We start from the raw sequence: 21,928 nt of genomic DNA on the forward strand, positions 1-21,928 counted from the left end.
ATAGGCAAATTTTTTACACCAATTCCAATGCATTCACTTTCCGCACCGGCGAAGAGTCTTTGCAATTGAATACGGGGATAAGTTTTCGCCTGGCGAAAAAGAGAGGCGAGGAGAGAGAGAAATACACACACGTTTGTGTGTGTAGGGGGGGGTTTCGATAACAAAAAGGTAATAAGTAATCATTGTGTAAATTTATTCAACTCGCACATTTACACACAGTACAGTGGTTGCGAAATAACTGTTTTTACGCGATACAGGAAGTGAGGGACTGCTTTTAAAAATGACCGGATGCCCCAGGACACGCTGTGCGCACACCGCAGAACAGCCAATCATCGCCAGCGGTGATTAGTTAGGGAGATGCTGCCGGTGGTGACTCACCGCCGGTGGTATCTCATCATGTGCGTTCCACCTGACTTCCACGCTGAGGTGTCCAGCCACCTAGAGTGCCTGTGCGAGGCTGAGCTGGGAGTACAAAGTATAGAGGACCGCGAGTGCCTGCGCCTGGCTCTTCCAGCTGATTAAAATAATTCAGCTGAGGACAGCTATTGGACTGCAGCCGGGCTGTGTCTTCCTCCAGGCCCCTCACAAATCAATCTGCCACCAGGAGGCTTCACCTATGAGACAGACAGAGATCTGTTTCCATCAACAAATGATGCAGCTCCTCTCATACCCATTTCATTAAGCACCGTGGCCTGAGGCTCTCCACAGTAGAGGAGAGTTCAGCTGAAGGGTCCTGCATAGAAGCACTAAGAGGCACAGTGCCAGGCCTTAGAGACACTGAGGGCCCTATTATTCACAGAGTATATTCACGTTTCAGTGTATAACTGTGGTGTGCCACAGACACAATACTTATGGTAATCAAACAACTTGGACCAGTTTGTTATAGTTTGATGTTTCTCATTGATAAACCATTTAGTCTATAACTGTTTTATACATAGATATCACCCTTATTAAATCTTACTCTGCCCTCCTGCCCCTGTTCCCCATGTGTGTACCTCTTCTGCTCTCCTGTCTACTCTGCCCTCACACCTGTGCCCACTGTTCCCCTCTGCCCATGTCTGTACCCCTCCTGCTCTACTGTGTACTCTGCCCTCCCACCATGTTTGTACCACTTCTGCTCTCCCATGCCCCCTCTTACCCTCTCTCCATGTCTGTACCCCCTTCTGCTCTCCTGTGTACTCTGCCCTCCCACCTCTGTGCTCCATTCCCCTCGTCCCATGTTTGTACCACTTCTGCTCTCCTGTGTACTCTCCCTTCCCATCCCTGTGTCCTTCTCGCTATGTCATTCTCAGTGTAAAATATTCGCTTTAGCGAGTTTTTACACGCTACAGTTGGGAAGCATAAATTGTGATGAGACTCAGAAACTGTGGAGTAGGACCCCAATTTTTAAAAGTGAGGGATCCTTGGGAACCACATTTTTTTTTTTTCATTCAGCGTGATCACTGCAGTATAATCAATATTATGGCCTTTTTACAGATTTTTCCACATAGTCCCCATACTTGTCTAAGCATTTGTTCCAACGGTACACCAAGGCATCTAGCCCGGCATAGAAGAAATCAGAGTCAAGCACCTGAAGCCAGGGAATGACAGCTTACTGAACTTCACTATCTGTTGCGAATTCCCTTCCACACAGGTGCTTCTTCAGTGGTCCAAAGAGATGAAAACCACTCAATGCCAGGTTAGGGCTGTAGGGAGGATGGTCAAGTACCTGCCAATGGTAACTCACGTGTGCAATTGGCTGAGTGTGGCCTGGCATTAAGATGCAGCAATAACATTGCCTGTTCGCATCGCATTGCAGCAATGATAGGGAATTTATGCTGCAGAGTAAAAAAAAAAATGGGTATGAAATTTCTGAATCAGGGATACGATAAGTCTGAATTAGAGGAAACTAGGAAGACGGTATCACAGATGGACAGAAAGACGCTCTTGGCACCTAAGACACTCCTTAATCATTGTAACAACAACTATGACTTCTTCATAACCACCTTTTGCTCAAAGCACAAAAAACTTGAGTGCATTATACGGAAACATTGGCATCTACTAAGAATGGACCCTGTTCTGAAGAACATAATTCCTACTGAACCAAAATTTATATAGAGAAAGGCCCCGAACCTGAAAACACATTTGGTTAGGAGTGCATTGAAATACAAATCTGCTAATACCATGAGAACGCAAGGAGTCCATAGATGTGGAACATGTAATTTTTGTAAATTAGTACCCAGTAAGGTTTCTAAGTTTACAAATTTTACAGTAAATAAACAACTTCAGCACCTGCCACACGAGTCATGTAATATAATTGATTGAATGTACGTGCGGCTTACTTTATGTAGGACATAGTTCCAGGGCCCTTAAAACAAGGATGTCAGAACACGCAAGAAATATTAGAAGAGGGTTGGAGACACAGTCTATCCAACCATTTTAAAACTATTCACCATTGCAAAATAAATGATGTGAGATTATTTTTAGGCATACAGAGTGTAAAAGCAAATTGGAAAAATAGAGATATTGAAGGGATTTTTAGATTAAATACTATTTTACCTATGGGTCGTAATAAAGAATTTGAATTGAAATTGTATTTAAACTAATTATTAATACTTATGCCATGCAATATCCCTCCTCTTATACATATTAATATTTTTTATATTCGATATATTTTTATTGTTAATATGGAAAAAGCAATTTGGTGAACCCAATTAAATTTTTATTGGTTTACATCATATATTCTCTTATATTGGATATTTATTGTATGTTTGTTTTTATCATGATAATTATGGACACCAGTTGCACTTATTTTTAAATAAGTTACGTTTTTATTTATAAATAAGTCATTTTAATTATTGTTTATATATTGGTGGCCACGTGTCCCCAGCCACGACTTCCAGCTAATAACCGGAAGTCTGTTTAGATCAGTGGCTCCGCCGGACATATTCAATGCTAGATGTAGAAGCACGTGGAGCTGGCTACGTGTATTGGGGGTGAGACCAGAGTCAGAACTCGCTGCCTCAGCCCTCTAGAGAGGAGAACAGCAGCCCGACAGCTTCCGGTAATGACCGGAAGTTGTAATGTTTATTGTCGGCGGCGCAATCTCCGTAATTACGAGGCACCATAGGAGAACTGCACAGGTGTGGAGATAACTATTACTCCACAAGTGGTAAAACTCGTAATACCCGGAAGCAGTTTGTTTTTTTATTTACAGTATTTTTCATCATTATCTGTTGATATAGTTTCTATATATGGAGGATTTATTTTTATTAATGAGTGGATCTGGAGAACAAGAGATATGGTAAGAACTTACCTTTGTTATCTCTGTTTCTACGAAGTCCATAGGGTCCACAGGGTTGACCTTGGGGGTATAGCTGGATCTGGATCCATGGGCACCACGCAGTTAAAGCTTTAGCTGCTCCCAGGATGCACTTGGGTCCGTCCTCCTCTGTACCCCGCCCCCGGCCACAGCACCTCAGTTGGTAAGCAGCCAAGGCCGGAGGAGGAGACTAAACAGAGAGAAGGAAGACTGGAACACACAAGAAATCATACTCACAGAAATGGGAGACGGAAAACCGGTGACCAGCCACACAGCCCATTTGAAGCCAGGTGCGTCAGGGCGGGCGCCCTGTGGACCCTATGGACTTCGTAGAAACAGAGATAACAAAGGTAAGTTCTTACCATATCTCTTGTTTTCTACTTCAGGGTCCATAGGGGGTCCACAGGGTTGACCTTGGGGATGTCCCAAAGCAGTACAACTAAGGGCGGGGACGCTCCTGTGCTGAAAGGAGTACCCGGCGCCCAAAGGATGCATCCTGAGAGGCAAAGGTGTCAAACGCATAGAACCTCAAAAACGTTTGAATTGAAGACCAAGTGGCCGCCTTACACAGCTGAACAGCAGAAGCGCCACGTCTAGCAGCCCAAGAGGGACCCACAGAACGAGTGGAATGAGCCTTAACAGAGGCTGGCACAGGTAAGCCCTCCTGTGCATAAGCCTCACAAATAACGGAACGAAGCCAACGGGCTAACGTTTGTTTGTTGGCAGGCCAACCCCTCTTGTGAAAACCAAAGAGGATAAACAAGGAATCAGACTTCCTAACCGAAGCCGTCTGGTCTACATAAATTCTAAGCGCCCGGACCACATCTAAGGAAGTCTCACCAGCTGAAAGATCAGGGGACTGAAAAGCTGGCACAACAAGTTCCTGATTAATATGGAACTTCGAGACCACTTTGGGCAAAAACTCAGGACGAGTGCGGAGCACCGCTCTGTCCTGGTGAAAAATCAGGAAAGGAGGGCGACAGGAAAGCGCCCCCAATTCAGACACCCTCCTGGCCGAAGCAATTGCCAGGAGAAAAACCGTCTTAAATGTCAGCCACTTGAGTTCCACCGCCTCAAGAGGCTCAAACGGAGGACCCTGCAGGACTCGTAGCACCACCGCCAAGTCCCAAGGAGCCACAGGAGGCACAAAGGGAGGCTGGATCCTGAGAACACCTTGGAAAAAGGTGTGAACGTCTGGTAGTATTGCAATCCGCTGTTGAAACCACACGGACAAGGCGGACACATGAACCTTCAGAGATGCAAGGCGTAAGCCGAGATCCAATCCTGACTGAAGAAATTCCAAGATCCTAGAAACTCGGAACACCTGAGGATCATAATGTCTGGACTCACACCACTGAAAGTAAGTGTGCCACACTCTGTGATAAATCCGTGCTGAAGCAGGCTTGCGTGCCCTGAGCATGGTACCAATAACCTAACTGGAGAAGCCCCGAGACCTCAAGACGGCTGTCTCAAGAGCCACGCCGTCAAAGACAGCCGACCCAGATCCGGGTAAAGGCAGGGCCCCTGAGACAACAGGTCCCGACGCTGAGGAAGAAGGTACGGAGCGTCGATGGAGAGGCTCCTGAGATCGGAGTACCAAGGACGTCTGGGCCACGCCGGAGCTACCAGCACGAGCATGCCGCCGTCCTGCTTGAATTTCCGCAGAACCCAAGGAAGCAAGGATATCGGAGGAAACAGATACGCCAGGTGAAACGTCCATTTCACCGACAGCGCGTCCACCAGACTTGCACCTGCGTCTCTTGTCCTTGACCCGTAAACGGGCAACTTGTGATTGTGACGGGAGGCCATCAAGTCCAGCTCCGGCAGTCCCCACCGGTCCACGAGTAGCTGAAACACCTCGGGGTGAAGCGACCATTCCCCGGGATGCACGTCGTGACGGCTGAGGAAGTCCGCCTCCCAATTGAGGACTCCGGGGATGAAGACCGCCGAGATCGCTGGAATGTGACCCTCCGCCCAAGTCAGGATACGAGACACCTCCGACATCGCTGCCTGACTGCGAGTTCCGCCTTGGTGGTTGATATACGCCACCGTGGTGGCGTTGTCGGACTGCACCTGTACCGCCCTTCCGTGAAGAGCGGGGCCGGACGACTGCAGGGCCCTGTATACTGCCCGCAGTTCCAGGATGTTGATGGGGAGAAGTGCTTCTTCCGCTGACCAACGACCCTGAAGCGACAAAGAGCCGGTCACTGCCCCCCAACCCCGGAGACTGGCATCCGTCGTGAGCAGGACCCAGTCCGGGATCCAAAATGGGCGCCCCTCGACCAGATGAGCTGTCTGAAGCCACCAAGCCAAAGACTGCCGAACGTCCGGAGACAACACCAGCATCTGAGAGCGGATCCGGTGAGGTAACCCGTTCCATTCTGATAGAATCAGCCCCTGCAGGGGCCGGGAATGGAACTGGGCAAATTCCACCATGTCGAATGTCGACACCATGGACCCCAGAACTCTCATAGCCGAATGGACCGACAGGCGGCAACGGCTCAGGCAACTGCGTATCGGCAGCTGTAGGGAGGCGACCTTCTCCGGAGTCAGGAAGATCCTTTGCTGACGCGAATCCAGCAGGGCTCCCAAATGAACCATCCGCTGTGATGGAATCAGGGAGGACTTTTTCCAATTTATCAACCACCCGTGTGCTTGCAGGCAAGCGATCGTCAGGTGGAGATGTTGAAGCAGTACCTCCGGGGAGCTCGCCAGCAACAGGAGGTCGTCCAGATACGGCAGCAGCCGTACATTCTGGTTCCGAAGATGTGCGGCCATGACCGCCATAATCTTCGTGAACACCCTCGGTGCCGTGGAGAGACCAAAGGGTAGCGCCCGGAACTGATAGTGGTGTTGAAGGATAGCGAACCTCAGATACCGCTGGTGTGAAGATGCTATCGGAACATGGAGGTAGGCGTCCTGGATGTCCAGGGACACCATGTAATCCCCCGGTTCCATCGCCAGAATGATGGAACGTAACGTTTCCATCCTGAACTTGGGAACTCTGAGGAATTTGTTCAGAGACTTCAAGTTGAGGATAGGGCGATGAGAACCATTGGGTTTCTGCACCAGAAACAGAGACGAATAATACCCCGTCCCTCGTTGTGATAGAGGAACGGGAACAATGACCCCTGCTTTCAGCAAGGACTCTATAGCCTCCTGAACCTGTAACGCCTTGGTCTTGTCCTGAGAAGGACTTGTGCAGAAAAACTGGTGGGGTGGTCTGTGCCGAAAAGACAGGGCGTACCCCTGGGAGACCACTTCTCGAACCCAGGCATCCGTGGTGGTATTGTGCCAGCACTGGGCAAATAGAAGTCGGCCTCCCACTCTGAGAGGCCCGTCCCATCAGGCCGCAGGTTTATCTTCCTGCTTGGAAGAAGGGCGCCGAGCACTCCAGGCTTGCTTCTTGGGTTTAGAGGCCGTCTTACTCGCAGACTGTCTCGGGAAGGACTGACCTTTCGCCATACCCTGAACCCGAAAGGAACGAAAAGCCGAACTCCGAACCTTAGCAGGCAGTGCCGCCGAAGGGAGGAAGGCCGACTTGGATTTAGCCAGGGTGTCCACTATTTTGTCCAAGTCCGGACCAAATAGTAATTCCCCATTGAAAGGTAAGGCCTCCAGACCTTTCTTTGAATCAGAGTCCGCTCTCCAGGACCGCAACCATAAGGATCGGCGGGCAGACACCGCTGCAGCAGATACCCGCGAGGTCAGCAGACTAGCATCTAAAGAAGCTTCTCCAATGTAAGAAGCAGCGTCCCTCATTTGTCCCAACAACGCCCGCTGGACATCCGGAGTGTCGTCCGGGAAGGTATCTTCCAATGCATTGGCCCACCCCTCAATGGTCTTGGCCACCCAGGAGATGGCCATGGACGGTCGGGCCACCGCCCCGGAGAGGGAGTAAATAGACTTTAAGCAAGTCTCAACTTTCCTGTCCGTGGGATCCTTCAGCGAGGATATCGACGGTAATGGTAAGGTGGCGCCCCGAGTTAAACGGGTGACATGGGAATCCACCGCCGGTGGAGTTTCCCATTTTTTACAATGTGCCTCAGGGAAGAGCTAATTAGAAGCCAACCGCTTCTGAGGAAGGAATCTCTTACTGGGCGCCTGCCAAGCTACCGCCATATGATCAGTCAACTGATCCGACAGGGGAAACACCGCAGAAGCCACCTTAGTTTTTTTTAAACTAGGAAACTTTGACTTAGGAACCGGTGCCTCATCCTCTATAAGAAGAATAGCTCGCACCGCCCTAACTAGTGCTCGCACATTAATGGACGACTTGGTATCCATTTCCTGGACCGTGGCGTCCGAGTCAGTGTCATCAGGGACGTCCCCATCATCTGAGGAACCCTCTGAGTCCGATACCTGAGCAGCCCGTGTCATGAGTGGGCGTTTTGAAATCCTAGAAGGCATGTCAGTCTGCAACATTGACTGAAAAGCCAAGGAAGCGGCCGCCAAATTTTGCACGGAGTTGGAGAGCACATCCACCCAGGGTGGAGGAGTCACCATAGGGGCCTGAAGAGGTACCACAGGCTGCTGCGGCACAGGGGAAGCCTGTATATACATAGGCAACCCCGCATAGGGACCCACCGACTGAGACCCAGGAGGACTCCGCAATAACTGCGGGACACCCGGGGAATGGGGGATGGTCGGCTGGGGCAACGCCCTAGTAGGGAGAGCAGTCGGGACCGACAGACGGTCCGCAATAGACACCAGCACTTGAGAAAACATCGCCCACGGTGGTTCCTGCGCCAGAGAAGGTCTGGATGGGCCAGGAGCCACCTGGCATCTACTACACAGGCCATCCTGTGACAAATCCTCCCTATCTACTCCTGCAGAACAGCGTCCGCAGGAGGCCAACACCGGAGCCACTGAGCGCTCAACCTCCTCGTCTGACATGACAGAATATATTATATAGTCAAAAAATATATCTGGCAACAGGGCAGAAGAAAACGCACTCACCGGTGTGCTAAACAACAGCCCACAATACGGCACTGTGTAGCACACAACTGTATGTGACGGACCTCACAAATACGTGATCTATATAAGTGAGGTCAGTAGAGACGCCCCTCCCCCACACACCTGTAGGGCTTGTAGGAGAAGTAAAGGGATAGGTATAAGCTGACAGTAAGCGGAAAATAAGCACAGACAGGCAGCACTAGCAAAAGTCACATACCATGCAGGAAAATATACTCACTGCACCTTTACACTACAATCAACCTGCCCAGATTCAGTGTCTGGGAGGGCTATAGTGCTGTGTACGCTGTCCTTAATCAGGGGAGAGGTACACAGGGGGACCGGTCCGCGTGCTCCCTGAAGATCTGCGCTGCCACTGAGAAAATGGCCGCTGGAGACCTCAGAGGAGGAGTGGCCCGAGTAATCTGCAGCTCAGCGACGCCAGACTCCGTGCTGAAAGGCGCGCTGAGCTGAGGGGAGGAGCCGCTAAACAGGGAAGGCTTCCTCCCCTGGCAGCATATTAACCCCAGGGCTTGCCGGCATCCCGCTTGCCATATATCCCTGGTGGTCTAGTGGTCCCACGGGTTATTCCTCCTCAGAGGGGGAGCCCGCCGCCACCGCTAGCGGCCCCCGGTCTGTCCCCTAGGACCGGGGGCAAAGGACTGCATTTGCAGGCAAAACCCGCGAGCCGCCGCTAATCGGCGACTCGCGGCTTATCTTGTCCCCGGCGACTCCGGCAGCAGTCCAGGGAGGGACCCAGAGTCCGGCTAGTACGGACTCTGGCCTCCCGCCGCGATCCCCAGTGCAGTACTGGCGTCGCGGTGCCAGCGGGGAAGGAGAGCGGCAGCGTGGGCGTCTGCATAGACAGCCCGTCGCTGCCACACCAGAGCCTCTGTTTTAAAATAAAAATCTAACAGGCTCTTTTTTTTTTTAAATAAAAATAGAAAGCTTTTGGGGGCTGCTCCTGCAGCCCCCCTGCGCAGGTGACCCGACTCCAGCCGGGCACCAACTCAAACTGAGGTGCTGTGGCCGGGGGCGGGGTATAGAGGAGGACGGACCCAAGTGCATCCTGAGAGCAGCTAAAGCTTTAACTGCGTGGTGCCCATGGATCCAGATCCAGCTATACCCCCAAGGTCAACCCTGTGGACCCCCTATGGACCCTGAAGTAGAAATATACGATTTTGTAGCATATCTATAAAGAGGAAGTAGTTTGTACTTCTGGGTCAAGAGACCTATAAATAGCAGTTCAGTCAGCAGACAATCCCCATACAGCCTTGAGGAAGAGTATTTAGTACTCGAAACACGTTGGAAGCTAGGATTCACCTGCTTTAAACCATTGGAAACCTGGAACTGTGTGCGGCTGGCTAAACCATAGGTTTAAAGGGAGAAGGGAGGTTATCCGGAGAGCTCCCGTACACACCCTCTTGAAGCACCAAATCTGGTGCCAAACATGGTACGGTTCCAATTTATACTCATTTGGTTGATATTTTACTCTGTGTTATCCCAGAAAGTGTCTTATACTACACCAATATTGTTTGTTTGTTGAGAACCATCAATGAAAAAAAATATATATATTTTTTTTATTTTTCTGATTTTTTTTCTTGCTTGTTTCATTAAATGTGAAAATAATATACTACACTATATTGCTTTTCTTTCTCTCTTTTTGTCTTCCCTTTTTCATATATATCCTGGAGGATTTTGAGATTTGAATCATACTAAAAGGAAATACTGAATTCACATGGAGGACGAAAAAAAGGAAGAAGATGATATAAAAACTAATCCTATCTCTATTATAAAATATAAATTGATCCTATTTGATTAGCGCCTTTGTGTATAACCAAATCTTTTTCATTTTGATTATTTATTGATTGTTCTTGGTGGGTACATTGGTTTGTACACTTTGGTAGCTTGTGATTTTAATGTGCACCAGTGTTTGTTCTTAAACTCTGCTGTCTGTGCTGAACTTCACTATCTGTTGCAAATTCCTTTCCACAGAGGCGCTTCTTCAGTGGTCCAAAGAGATGAAAACCACTCAATGCCAGGTTAGGGTTGTAGGGAGGATGGTCAAGTACCTCCCAATGGTAACTCACGTGTGCAATTGGCTGAGTGTGGCCTGGCATTATGGTGTCAAAACAGTCTTCTTTGCAGATGGAGCTGTTTTGGATGTCTTTTAAAGTGGGGATGATGCGTGTTTCCATGTCATGGAAGCTTGCTACATCTCTGGTGTCACATGATGCACACACGTTTCATCACCTGTAACAATATGCTGCAGGAACTGTACTCCCTCCTCATGGTACCGGGTCAAGTGCACGAGAAACAATGCCATTTTATTGGTTGTGTGAACTCCTGTGAATTGCTTTGGTAACAAGCGTGAACACTTTTTCCTGTACCCCAGCTGCTCATGAATGATGTTGTGTAGAGCGAGATGTTCAGTTTTTCAGCAATATAACTAACTCAAATCAGACATTTAATGCGGCACAAATTGTCATATGTGGTGGACGTGATTGGCCGGCTGGATCGCTGCTCATCTTGAACATCTGTCCTGCCGTTATCAAAGGCAGTGCACCAAACCCAAACCTGTTTCCATGATCTGACGTTATCAACGTACACGTCAACGAATTTCAGCTTTTGATGCACCCTTTAGACGCAGAAATCTGATCACACTACTCACCTCAATGTTTGACCATGTTTCAACCAGCTCCGTCATCTTACAGCTGATGTTGGGACAGTATGACTGATATGAGGCACAGTGTAATGGCCATGAGCAAAAGCTGCGGTCTACCTGCTCTGGCCTGGCGGGAAAGTAGAATAAAGTAGAGAACAATACACAGGTGAGAGGTCGTGTTGCCTTACTTATTGCGATGAGAGAGAGAGAGAGAGAGAGAGAGAGAGAGAGAGAGAGAGAGGGGACAGGTGCGAAACGTTGGTGGCGTCACAGATGCGAGTTCAATACAGATTTATTACTTTCATAAATCTCCGAGTGCCGCGGCTTGTTTGTGCTAGTCAACATACATATATACACACATACACACACACATACACATTTATTCACCCGGCGGAGATAGCTAACTGCAGCTTTTCCCACCCACGTGTGGGGAAGGCTCAAAGCAGGATGTTTTACCCAGGCGCGGCTAAAAAGGACAAGATGCATTTTGACCTTTTAAAAAAATAAAAAATAAAAATAAATAAATAAATAAAAATCGGGCAGGGTGCGGCGCCCCGCTAAAACAGCCTAGCGGGAACACTAATTATTTTAAATAAAGACAATTTTGAATCAACTCCACTCATAACACACAGCATGAAGCAATAATTAAGCCGAATTCCACCCCCTTTCCCCCTAGCAAACCAGCAATTTCTGCGGACATACACTATTTGTATTCTCCAGACATCACTACATGTGGAATTTTCAAACCTGTGAGATCACATCATGGATCATTAGCAGTTTTAATAACCATGGTGGATAATTTCATATATTCCATTTCAGAATGATGAATGTTATGGAAAGGATACGAGAAGCGGTCATTCCAAGTTGCTCTCTCAACGTAATCCAACTTGACAACAGCATTGATTGTCGTTAAAAGTTTGTTCCATGTTTCATCAAAATCCACAACTCGTGGCTTTAATGACATGGTGGGGTTTCAATGTTAAAACCTGTAACAATGACAAAAAAACTAAATTAAGACTGTAACCAGATAGAATTTTGTTTATGACATGTGATAACTTAAAGCTGTGACTTAACTTTGCAAGGCTTCTGTAGTATATATCATAAATTAAGTTATATACATCATAACGCAGTGGTTCCCAAACTTTTTTGAATCACGGCGCCCTACAGTGTCAGCATATTTTCCACGGCACACCTGGACCAAAAGTTTTATAATGAGAAATTCAGCAAAAATTAAATGAAATAAATTGTGCTTATATGTCACCCTTAGGTTCAGTGTGATTAACAGGGCTGCGCGCTTCTTTTTTGTCCACATATTTTTTAATTGGCAGTCATTAGCACTAGTTTTGCCTATCACACTAACTAAATATAATTTTATTTAGTACTGGACCACCAACCCGAGGCATCCCTGCAAGTGCCCTGAGGCATCCCAAGGTGCCACGGCACCCAGTTTGGGAACCACTGTCATAACATATGTACAGTATCACATTACTTGCTAGCATACTAACGAGGCAGATGCACTTGAGCACATTTGGTCAGGAAACTACAATAAAACAAAACTAAATATAAATATTACAGAGGTGCCCTGTGTATTGATTCAAGCCAGATACCCACAATCAAGCTTTAGAAAGCCTAGCCTATGGGAAAATAAAATAATAAATGAAATACATAACTTACAGGTCACTCATCAATGGCTACATCTCAGAGTGCCTAGAAGCATCAATTTCTGTCTCGCACACAAAAAGCTAATTACTTTACTTCTAAATGAGGTTTCACAAATAAACCCTGTGGTTAAAAACAATTGTATCATTTTATATGCGGACAAACTGACCCATCATTAAAGCTAAGACTGCCAAAATGTATCAAATCAACAATGTCAGTAAAGCAATTACTTTGTATATATAAAAAGAGGAAAAGGTAGGGAGATGCTCTCTTTAGTTGGGGCACACCTTCGATATATAGGATAAAACTTTTTAAACCTTATCAGTTCATTTAAAATGGGGGAACTAGAACAGATGTAGTTTACACATGAGCTAAAAAGTATAATCAAATGTTATGGTGCATACAAACACGGTCAGTTTAAAAGGACGATATAAACGATAGCGATATCGTTTAATCGCTTCTAGCGTTCTTTGTTTTTTAAACCCTCAAATGACCAAACGATGGTCGATGTGCGGGCACGGATGGTCGATATCGACCATCGCCAGGTTGGTCGATATCGACCAGGTTAGCCTGTTTGCTATAGGGACCCGCGATCGTCGATCACGGGTCGTTGCATCGTTTGGGGGTTGGTGCATGTTGCTGGATGTTTGATATCAAACATCCAGCACATGCAGGATGCTCAGACAACGATGTCTGATAGTTGTCTGATCGTCCCATGTGCACGAGCCATTAGATCAATACTATAAAAATGTAGAAATATTATGCAGTGATTGCAAATACGCACTATAGCGCATATTTTACCCAGTGTCGATGACCCAGGACTCACTTTTCCAGAAAGTGTGGGTTCCCGGGGACGCGCTCCCCTGCAGCCATTCCCTGGCTCCCGAGTCAGCTGAGATACAGTGCGCTGCGGCCAATAGGAACCTGACCTGTCTACACCTTCAAATGCTGGAGGAAATGTAATTTGCTGCTGCCCCTCCTTCAGTTTGTAGGCGTAGACCCGGCTCACAGGGAAGAGCAGAGGGCAACGCCGCGGCAGGCTGGGCCGGGGGACAGAGTGACAAATGCAACGCTTGCTGGTCTTATTTTTAGTGCCTTGGGCCAGCCACTGTTGTCTGCATCGGCTGCTCTGTGCTGTCTATTGCCAGAGGCAATGTCCGCCTAGAAGTGCAGAAGCGAGGCCCTGCCCCCTCTCTATGCCCTCTCTCTCTCCTGTCTTCTTTCTGAGGAGAATCGCCAGTGTCTGCCTCAGTTTCGGAATAGCCAACCAGTTGTCTGCTGTGAATGAGGATGGAGAGTGCCGCAACGCGTCTGGCCTCAGCAGTCCCTGGCTTTCTGCTTTTAATCCTCACCTGCCCTACACCTTTAATACCCGGGGGCACACAGTCCCTCTTCTGTCCCTAGCTCCCCTCCACCTGTATGTGGCTCCCCCCACATCTAATACCCGGCACCCAGCCCCTTCACTGTTGTTTTTAATAAAATTATACAGAAACTACAGTTTGTATCACCCCTATGTAAGAACAGTCTAATGCATAAGATAAACTACCGCAGCGGACTGCAGTCCCCAATACTGTTAATGGGTACTGCAGTCTGACCTCTATGTACAAAACTGATGCTATTGGGGGTATCAGATAAGGATTCTAGGGGTACATGGGGATGTGTGGTGGCATGTGGGGAGGTCTGAGGGACATATTGGGGGCTCTAAAGCATAAATTATGATGGGACCCAGAAATGGTCAGGTAGGACCCCATTTTTTTTTTTTTTTTAAAGTGGCAGTTTCCTGGGACCCACATAATTTGTCGTTCAGCGAGATCACTGATCATGTAAGTAAATAGCTTTAAAAAGAGAAGGTGAAATACGTTAATGTATCATATAAGTGAAGTGTGACCAAGATATAGGTGAGAATATGCAATTAGTGTGAAAACACAGAAGAATTCAATATATAACTAATAGTTAATCAGTGAAATGTCCCTCAGTGTCCTGGGAGATTGTGTAGGGTTAAAAAAATATATTCACCCTATATAGAACAGAATAGAGTGAGTGTACCTCTGTACTTCCCTCCACAGGGATCTACTTTCACCAGTTATACCCTGGTATCGAACTGGGGATAAGAGTCCCTGAATAGTGGCACATGAAGAAACAATAGGGCTGTCTATGCTGGTTTTCAGATGCCCCCTGATACCAAGCAGAGACGCAGCTGATGAGAGGACAGTTGAATGAAGAAAAGTACCAGATGGTATTAGGGCAGTATTCCCAGTTTGGATGGGTTCCGGGGTGCTCCGCTCTGACGGGAGCCTCTGTGCTCAAGTAGGACCCTTGCAACACAGCGGCCCAAAGAGGCTGGCCAGTGTATTCATTTATTTATATAGGTGGGAGAGGGGACACACGAACAGGGGTCAAAGGGAGAGAAAGATCGGGCAATGGGTAAGAATAGCACGGTTTCTCTTTCCTTTTTAAATACTTATTACGTTATTTTGACCCAACTACTTAAAAAAAAAAATGTGACTGCTCAGTAATTATTTTGGCTTAGGGATGCCTTGAAAAAAATTAGAGCGACCATAAGGGTGCCTCGAACTAAGAGTGTGGAAACCACTGATGTAACATTTGATTATAATATTTAGCTCATTTGCAAACTACATCAGTGCTAGTTTTCCCATTTTAGATGAACGAATAAAGTTTAAGAAATGTTATCCTATACTGACGGTGTGCCTCCACTGAAGGGAGTATCTCTTTACCTTTTATTCTCTTTTTGAATATATCTAGTACCCATTCCTAAGCAGCACAAATCATTGAAATCAGAATGGCGTGTTAATAATATTGGGGATCCGATCCTTGATCTGAATATTACATTATATTTATGTATGCATTACATCCTGTGCAGTGAACCCATAACAATTTTCCCCTTCCCACACTACAGTGAAAGCAATTACTTGTAAATGACATGTTGTCTAGACCACGGGTTCTCAAACTCGGCCCTCAGGCACATGTGCATGTTTTCCAGGTCTCCTCACAGAATCACAAGTGAAATAATTAGCTGCACCTGTGAACCTTTTAAAATGTGTCCGTGAGTAATGAATACACCTGTGCACCTGCTGGGGGACCTGGAAAACGTGACTTGTGTGAGGACAGAGGGCCTGATTCAGGACCGAACGCTCTGACCAGAGCGCTCGCTCTGAATCAGGGCCCTCCTCCATGAAAATGGAGCGTCCTCCTGGACGCTCGGATAGCTGTGGGTGACCACCCACAGCTTATGCAGCGTCCATGATGATGGTCGCGATGGTCAAGACCATCGCGACCATCGGGCTTGCGACAGAGACCCTGCCGTAGGGTCTCGCTGCCGCAAGACCTGGAGTGATTTTGGCTCTATCAGAGCCAAAATCACTCCCACTGACATCACTAGTGATGTCAGTGGGGCCGGCTTCAGACGGTAGGCGTTCCCATGGGAATGCCTCCGTCTGGCAGCCACGCCCCCGGCACGCCCACCAAAGGGGGCGTGCTGTCAAACAACATCGACAGCACGCTCCCTTTGGTGTGAGACCCGGAGCAACGGAAAGCACGTCGCTATCCGGGTCTCGCGCATGCGCACGACGGAGCTCCCTGCGCAGTGGGGCAACATCCTGCGCTCGCGAGCGGGTCTGAATGACCCCCAGAGTTTGAGAACCACTGGGCTAGATATTACAAAATATGCAGTTTCAGAAAGTATTTCAAAATTGCAATGAATGGTCTGTACAATAATGGCAAAATATACCAACTGGGTTTTTTTTCACTTTTTCTACAAAGGTTTAGCAAAGTAAAGCGTAATAAACCACCTTCATATTGCATATGGTGTAAAAAGGCATTTATCATTATGTATATTGTACTAAAGCTAGCTACACATCAGATATTTTTGATCGGGACGAGGAACGGGATGATTTTTCAGAAAATTGAAGCCCCAATATCTGTGCTACACATTAAGCAATTTTTCCATAGAAGATGCAGATTTTTCACCACACCGATTTTGCATATGTCCACCCACAAGGAAAATGACAATGACAGGAGAACATGGGAAATATGGGCAGAATGCACACACACAGCTCCATATCGGGAAATTGAGGCCGAGATTTTTGTTCTTGACCAACAGATCAGACAATGAAAGAAATACATTTGTGGATGTTTTCAAACAGTTATCAGTGAAACGCTAAAATGATCGTTCATACACACTATACAATAAATCAGGCAGATCACCAGATTATTTGCAAATTGGCCCAATAATTGTATAGTGTGTAGGTAGCTTTACTCAGGATTCTGCCTTCATGGGGAAAAATAAAGTACAACTCCAAAAAGGTGGGGATGGACAAAATAATACAGGATTTAAAAGGCAATCAGCCAGTAGAAACTTTGAATATACATCTTCCCTGGCTCATTAACTGACACCAGCTGAAATGATCCCAGTCGTCATTTTTATGGATATACAATGGCTTGGATTATTTCAGCACCGCAATACTGTAGTTTGTTTTTGTGATGGATATGATTGTACAGAAGTTTATGTGGTGCTTATTTAAGATATTATGTCCTCACATATTAACAAATATTGGTCCTGATTCTGAGATTTATACTAATGCAAATTGAAACTACAATCTCTTACGGATTGCAGTTGCTAAAATATGCTAAGGCCTTCCAAAGCTTAGTCGAGCATAAGGATGCCCACTGCTGCCTTCTCATAGCCTCCCGACGATGTACAAGAGTGTAAACATCGGTAACATTGACGCAGATCGGGCAGCCACAGAGCAGGTAAGGTAAGTCTGACACTGCAGCTCTCCTGACTCTCAGAGAGCCATCATGCTGCGAAGGAGATCACAATAGCTAATTTATGCACGCCCATTAAATGGCATGTAAACGGTGAGACACACCTGCATTTTTGTAACCACCCCCGGTACCTCCCCCAAACGCTGACTGACAGTCATTCAACTTGCAGGGGGTCCCCTGGGCAAGAGTAATCGCAATGCGACACTTTTGCCATACTCTGGCCTCATTTACTAACAAATTTTATCACCAAAACGAGTGATAAATTTCACCGTGTATGATAAATGGTGCTCCAGCCAATCAGCTCCCAACTGTCAACTGTTAGAAAAATGACAGTTGGGAGCTGATTGGCTGGAGCACCATTTATCATACACACTGACATTTATCACTCGTTGTGGTGATAAAACTCGTTAGTAAATGAGGCCCTCTGTACTTTATCAGAAACACACTATGGGCCTGATTCGGCAAGGAACGCAGTTGCTAATTCACACGCAATTGGTAGATTAATTCCCACTGCGCATGCATCGCACTGCGTTTGCGCGAACGAGCAATTGCGATGGGAACTGCGTCTGCAGAGGCTACACAGACCCAGAGCATAGAGATTGACAGGAAGTGCCGTTTGCGTGTGGTCGGGCGAACGTAGGTGTGCCAGTGCTTCTCAACGCCGTTGCAGGGTCGTGCATAAATTAGCTACTGTGCTACCAGACGCAGCCGGAGGACTCATAGCGTGCACAGAGTGAGGTCTAACCTGCCTTAACTGTGCGTGTGGGTCCGATGTTACCGATTAATTTGCTATGTTGCCCAAGTATACGGATGTGTGTAAGGGGAAGTGGGCGTTCTTATGTTAGGCTGTGTTAGCAATGCGATTGCAAACATTTGCATTTCACTGCTTATATTAGCAACTGCGTAGCGTGCGTATTAGCAGAATAGCGATCCTTGCTGAATCAGGACTATGTCCATATGTGACCTTTTCTCCAAAATGTTCCCTTAAGTCAATATTAAAGATCTTGCTAACTTCCAGTCTGCAAAATGACAGTGCTTAGTACTTTCTCTCTCTCCAAGACTTGATACATGTACCCCTAAGTATACTAAATATCCTCCACAAAATGGCTGCCACCATGCAGGAGACAAACACAAAAATACCATTGGTAGATCAGTAATAAGACGCTAACCCTACTGCAAGTAGAATAAAAGGATTAGGTCAGCGAAACATAGTCACACATGAAAAGTATGGCCGAACGAGAATGCATTGCGACTCTGGTGACGAGCAAGCACGCATGTGTGAAATAGCAATAGCCGGGAGTGCCGAGAAAGTCACCCATTCCTCTCTCATTTACATTTCTGACCATATCTCCCTTCACTCTCCTGTCCGTCCTCTTCATTAAAAAAATACACACCGCAACTCATGTCAACTGATTACATCCTCCCACTCCCGCTTTCAATATTTGCCCGTGCTGCTCCCCACCTTTGTAACTCTCCCTCCCACATCAGTCTCTCCACCTATCTATAATCCTTCAAACGGGCTCTCAAGACCGAATTCATCATAGCTTTCCAGCTCTTATACTAACTTACTGCTACTTTATCTTTCCTCCCTGTCTACCCAATCTGTGTCACGCCTCTTTTGTCTGCCTCTTCCCTCAAAAATAATCCCCGAAAAGTGCTGTGTTTTCATCGCCTCGATGGCGAAAATACATAGGATCCATGATAAGTTCAAGGACCTATGCGTTTTCCGCTGAATAATCCTAATTTGTTCGGCTGATACAGTGATTAGATATAAAAAAAAATAATAAAAAACACAGAAAAAAAACTGAAAATATATTGGGGCTAATTGGATACCGACCTTAGTGCTGTTGGATACAAACTCCTGTGATCAGGTATTTTGTAGTAGAAATGAAAAGAAACTCTAGGTACTAGTACAGATCCTTAATGCGTTTCACCAAATCTTCTCTTTAGCTCTGGCTTTATCATACAACGCTACCCTGCTGATGTCCTAAATGACTAGTGGCTACAGGGCACCATATATTCAAATGCGACCATGTTGTTTGGGCATTTGACAACACAAGAAACAATCATCTTTTTAGCTATATATTTAAATCAAAGAAATGGTGTAACCTAGACATTGTCAGCAGATCGACAACTTTGACATAAGTATAATACCCATTAAAAGAAAAATGTTACAAGTAAATGCAGTGCTTCTAGAGTGAGAATGATCTTCTATTTCAGGACCAGATTACAAAACAAAAAAGAAAAAAAACTCGAACTTAAAAATAAATGACACCTTCGTGCATGCAGTCACCTGAACTCTCCCTGATAAGAGCGGAACACTGGTGACTCACTCAGTGTAACCTTACCCACACCCGGGATTGTGCTGCTAATCTGTTAATTGCAAGGCTCCGACATAATGGGTGCAGCTGTGCAAGTTAAAACTGGATACACAGATGTGTCCTCTGTCGTTGTTGCTGTAGTCACACAGCCCTTCTAGTCGCGCGAGTTTACTCATGCAAAGCGTCTTTTTAGCTGCAAATCCGTCTTATTCGCAATGCGATGTCATTAAGAAGCACATTGAGACTTTGCCGATTAACAGGATATGCAGAATGTGTATGTTCTGTGTACGACTGCAGCTGTATTTGTATACGGAATGCTACGTTACAGTGTCAGCGGCTGTTTTCCACACCATGTGCTGTGATGATTTTACAGACTCGGTCACACATAGAACATACACATGCCGCATATCATTCTAAACAGCAAAGTCTGCTTATACGTCTTATTTGCATCACATTGCGAATAAGATGCATTTGTGGTAAAAAAAAAAAAAAAAAAAAAAAGAAGGATGCCTAGTGCTGGCGGAGTCGCACGGAAGCCAGTGGCTCTCATGCGCCGTGTAACGCGACTCAAAAACACACACAGAAATACGGTAGTAAAAGTGAACTAATTTAACACCCCCCTCCCATCATAATATTGGCTAGAAGTCATTAAATTGATAGTTAAAAGCTCAACAGTGATTTATTCATTCTATAGATGTTACACAACCAAACAAAGTACAAAATAAGAGTAATGGTAGACTTACCTTTCATAACTTTTTCTTCAAAGTTCATAGGGTCCACAGGGATACCATGGGGATAATGTGGTTGGAGTAATCCAGGCACCAAACAGTTAAGCTTTCAGCTACCAGGATGCCTCTGGTCCTCCTCCATATACACCCAGCCCCTGGCCACAGGCATTCAGTTCTGTAAACAAGCCCAAAGCAGGAGAAGGAAAGAGGAGAAGGAAGAACAATCACACACCAGAGACACTATCAGAAAATGAGGGAATCTATGCCCGAAAGAAAAATTACCCAATGAAGCGAGGTTAGTCAGGATGGGTGCCCTCTGGACCCTACGGACGTCAAAGAAAAATAAACTTATTTTCTTCTTCTGGGTCCATAGGGATACCATGGGGATGTCCTAAAGCAGTTCCCCTAAGGGTGGGGGATGCCCCTGAGCAGAAATGAAAACTCATCATCCAAAAAGGAAGCATCCTGAGAGGCAAAATATTAAAGGCATAGAACTTAAGAGAAGTGTGGACATAAGATCACATGGTTGCCTTGTGCAAATGTTCAACATAGGCACCACGATGAAAACGCCCACGATGGTTCCACAGTAGAATATGATGTCGCCGTTGTTGGGACAGGGAGATCAGCCTTAGTGTAAACCTGGGAGATAGTGTTACTAAACAATCTAGCCAGAGTTAGTTTGTTGGCTGCCCAACCTTGTTTGTGAAAACCATATAAACACAAACATGTCAATTTATAAAAATGAAAAAAAATAATGGTATGCCGGGGAGCCCAAGTAGCCACTCGGCAAAGAAAACCCCCATGGGAAAACCACGCGAGCAGCCGTCCACGAGGAATTCCCTTGAGGAAGCCATATCCACCAATCTGAAGAGGCTGGTTAGCCAGTACTAACAGCAGAAAACAAAAACAAAAAGCATGTCTGCCTGACATATGGCTGCAGACCTATCCACAGAAATATGAAGAACCCTAACAACCTCTTTAAGGGTCTAGAACAAAGGTGAATCTTGAGTAAGAACTGGTACCACAATCAGTTTTGATGTGTAAAAACAAAAAAACCACCTGTGGAAAAAAATCCAAAGTTGTACGGGAAGCCGCTCTATCCGCGTGAAAAACCAAGACTGGAGGACAACCGGATAGAGCTCCTAGATAAACAATGCCGTCCTGGCAGAAGCCAGTGCGAGAAGTGTAACCTTTCACTAAAGGTATTATAACTCCATCGACTGTAAAGGGTCAAACAGAGGAGACTGTAGGACGGAAGTACGAGATTCAAATTCCATGGAGCCATAGGAGAACAAAGGGTGGTCGAAACCGAACCACACCTTGAAGAAAAGGTTATACCTTTGAGCTTCTTTTAGGGATAAAACAGTGAGCTGAAATCCAAATTTTCAGAGAACCCAGCCGTGAAGAGAAAACTAGCTAGCCTAAAAAGCAGAAAGCTGGCTTGATTGAATTCTGTAGGGAGAATCTCTCTATGTCCACACCCTGAAACATAAATCCTCTAAAACCAGTGGCAATG

General features: G+C 46.3%; 1 protein-coding gene across 5 annotated transcripts in view; it reads right to left on the reverse strand.

Annotated features, from left to right (window-relative positions):
• CUL2 (cullin 2) overlaps window positions 1-21,928 on the reverse strand; it is a 148,004-nt gene that overhangs the window by 102,524 nt on the left and 23,552 nt on the right. For 4 of the 5 annotated variants that reach the window (XM_088462695.1, XM_088462698.1, XM_088462694.1 and 1 more), the window contains exon 2: window positions 11,765-11,905. In XM_088462695.1, the coding sequence (XP_088318821.1) occupies window positions 11,765-11,883 (119 nt within the window). In that variant the 5' untranslated portion in view covers window positions 11,884-11,905. Of the gene's footprint in view, window positions 1-11,764; window positions 11,906-13,404; window positions 13,421-21,928 lie in introns of those variants that run through there. The other variant, XM_088462697.1, reaches the window with a different exon arrangement.

This window comes from Taudactylus pleione, unplaced genomic scaffold (genome assembly GCF_031769625.1).
Source record: "Taudactylus pleione unplaced genomic scaffold, aTauple2 ptg000053l, whole genome shotgun sequence".
Lineage (NCBI taxonomy): Eukaryota > Metazoa > Chordata > Amphibia > Anura > Myobatrachidae > Taudactylus > Taudactylus pleione.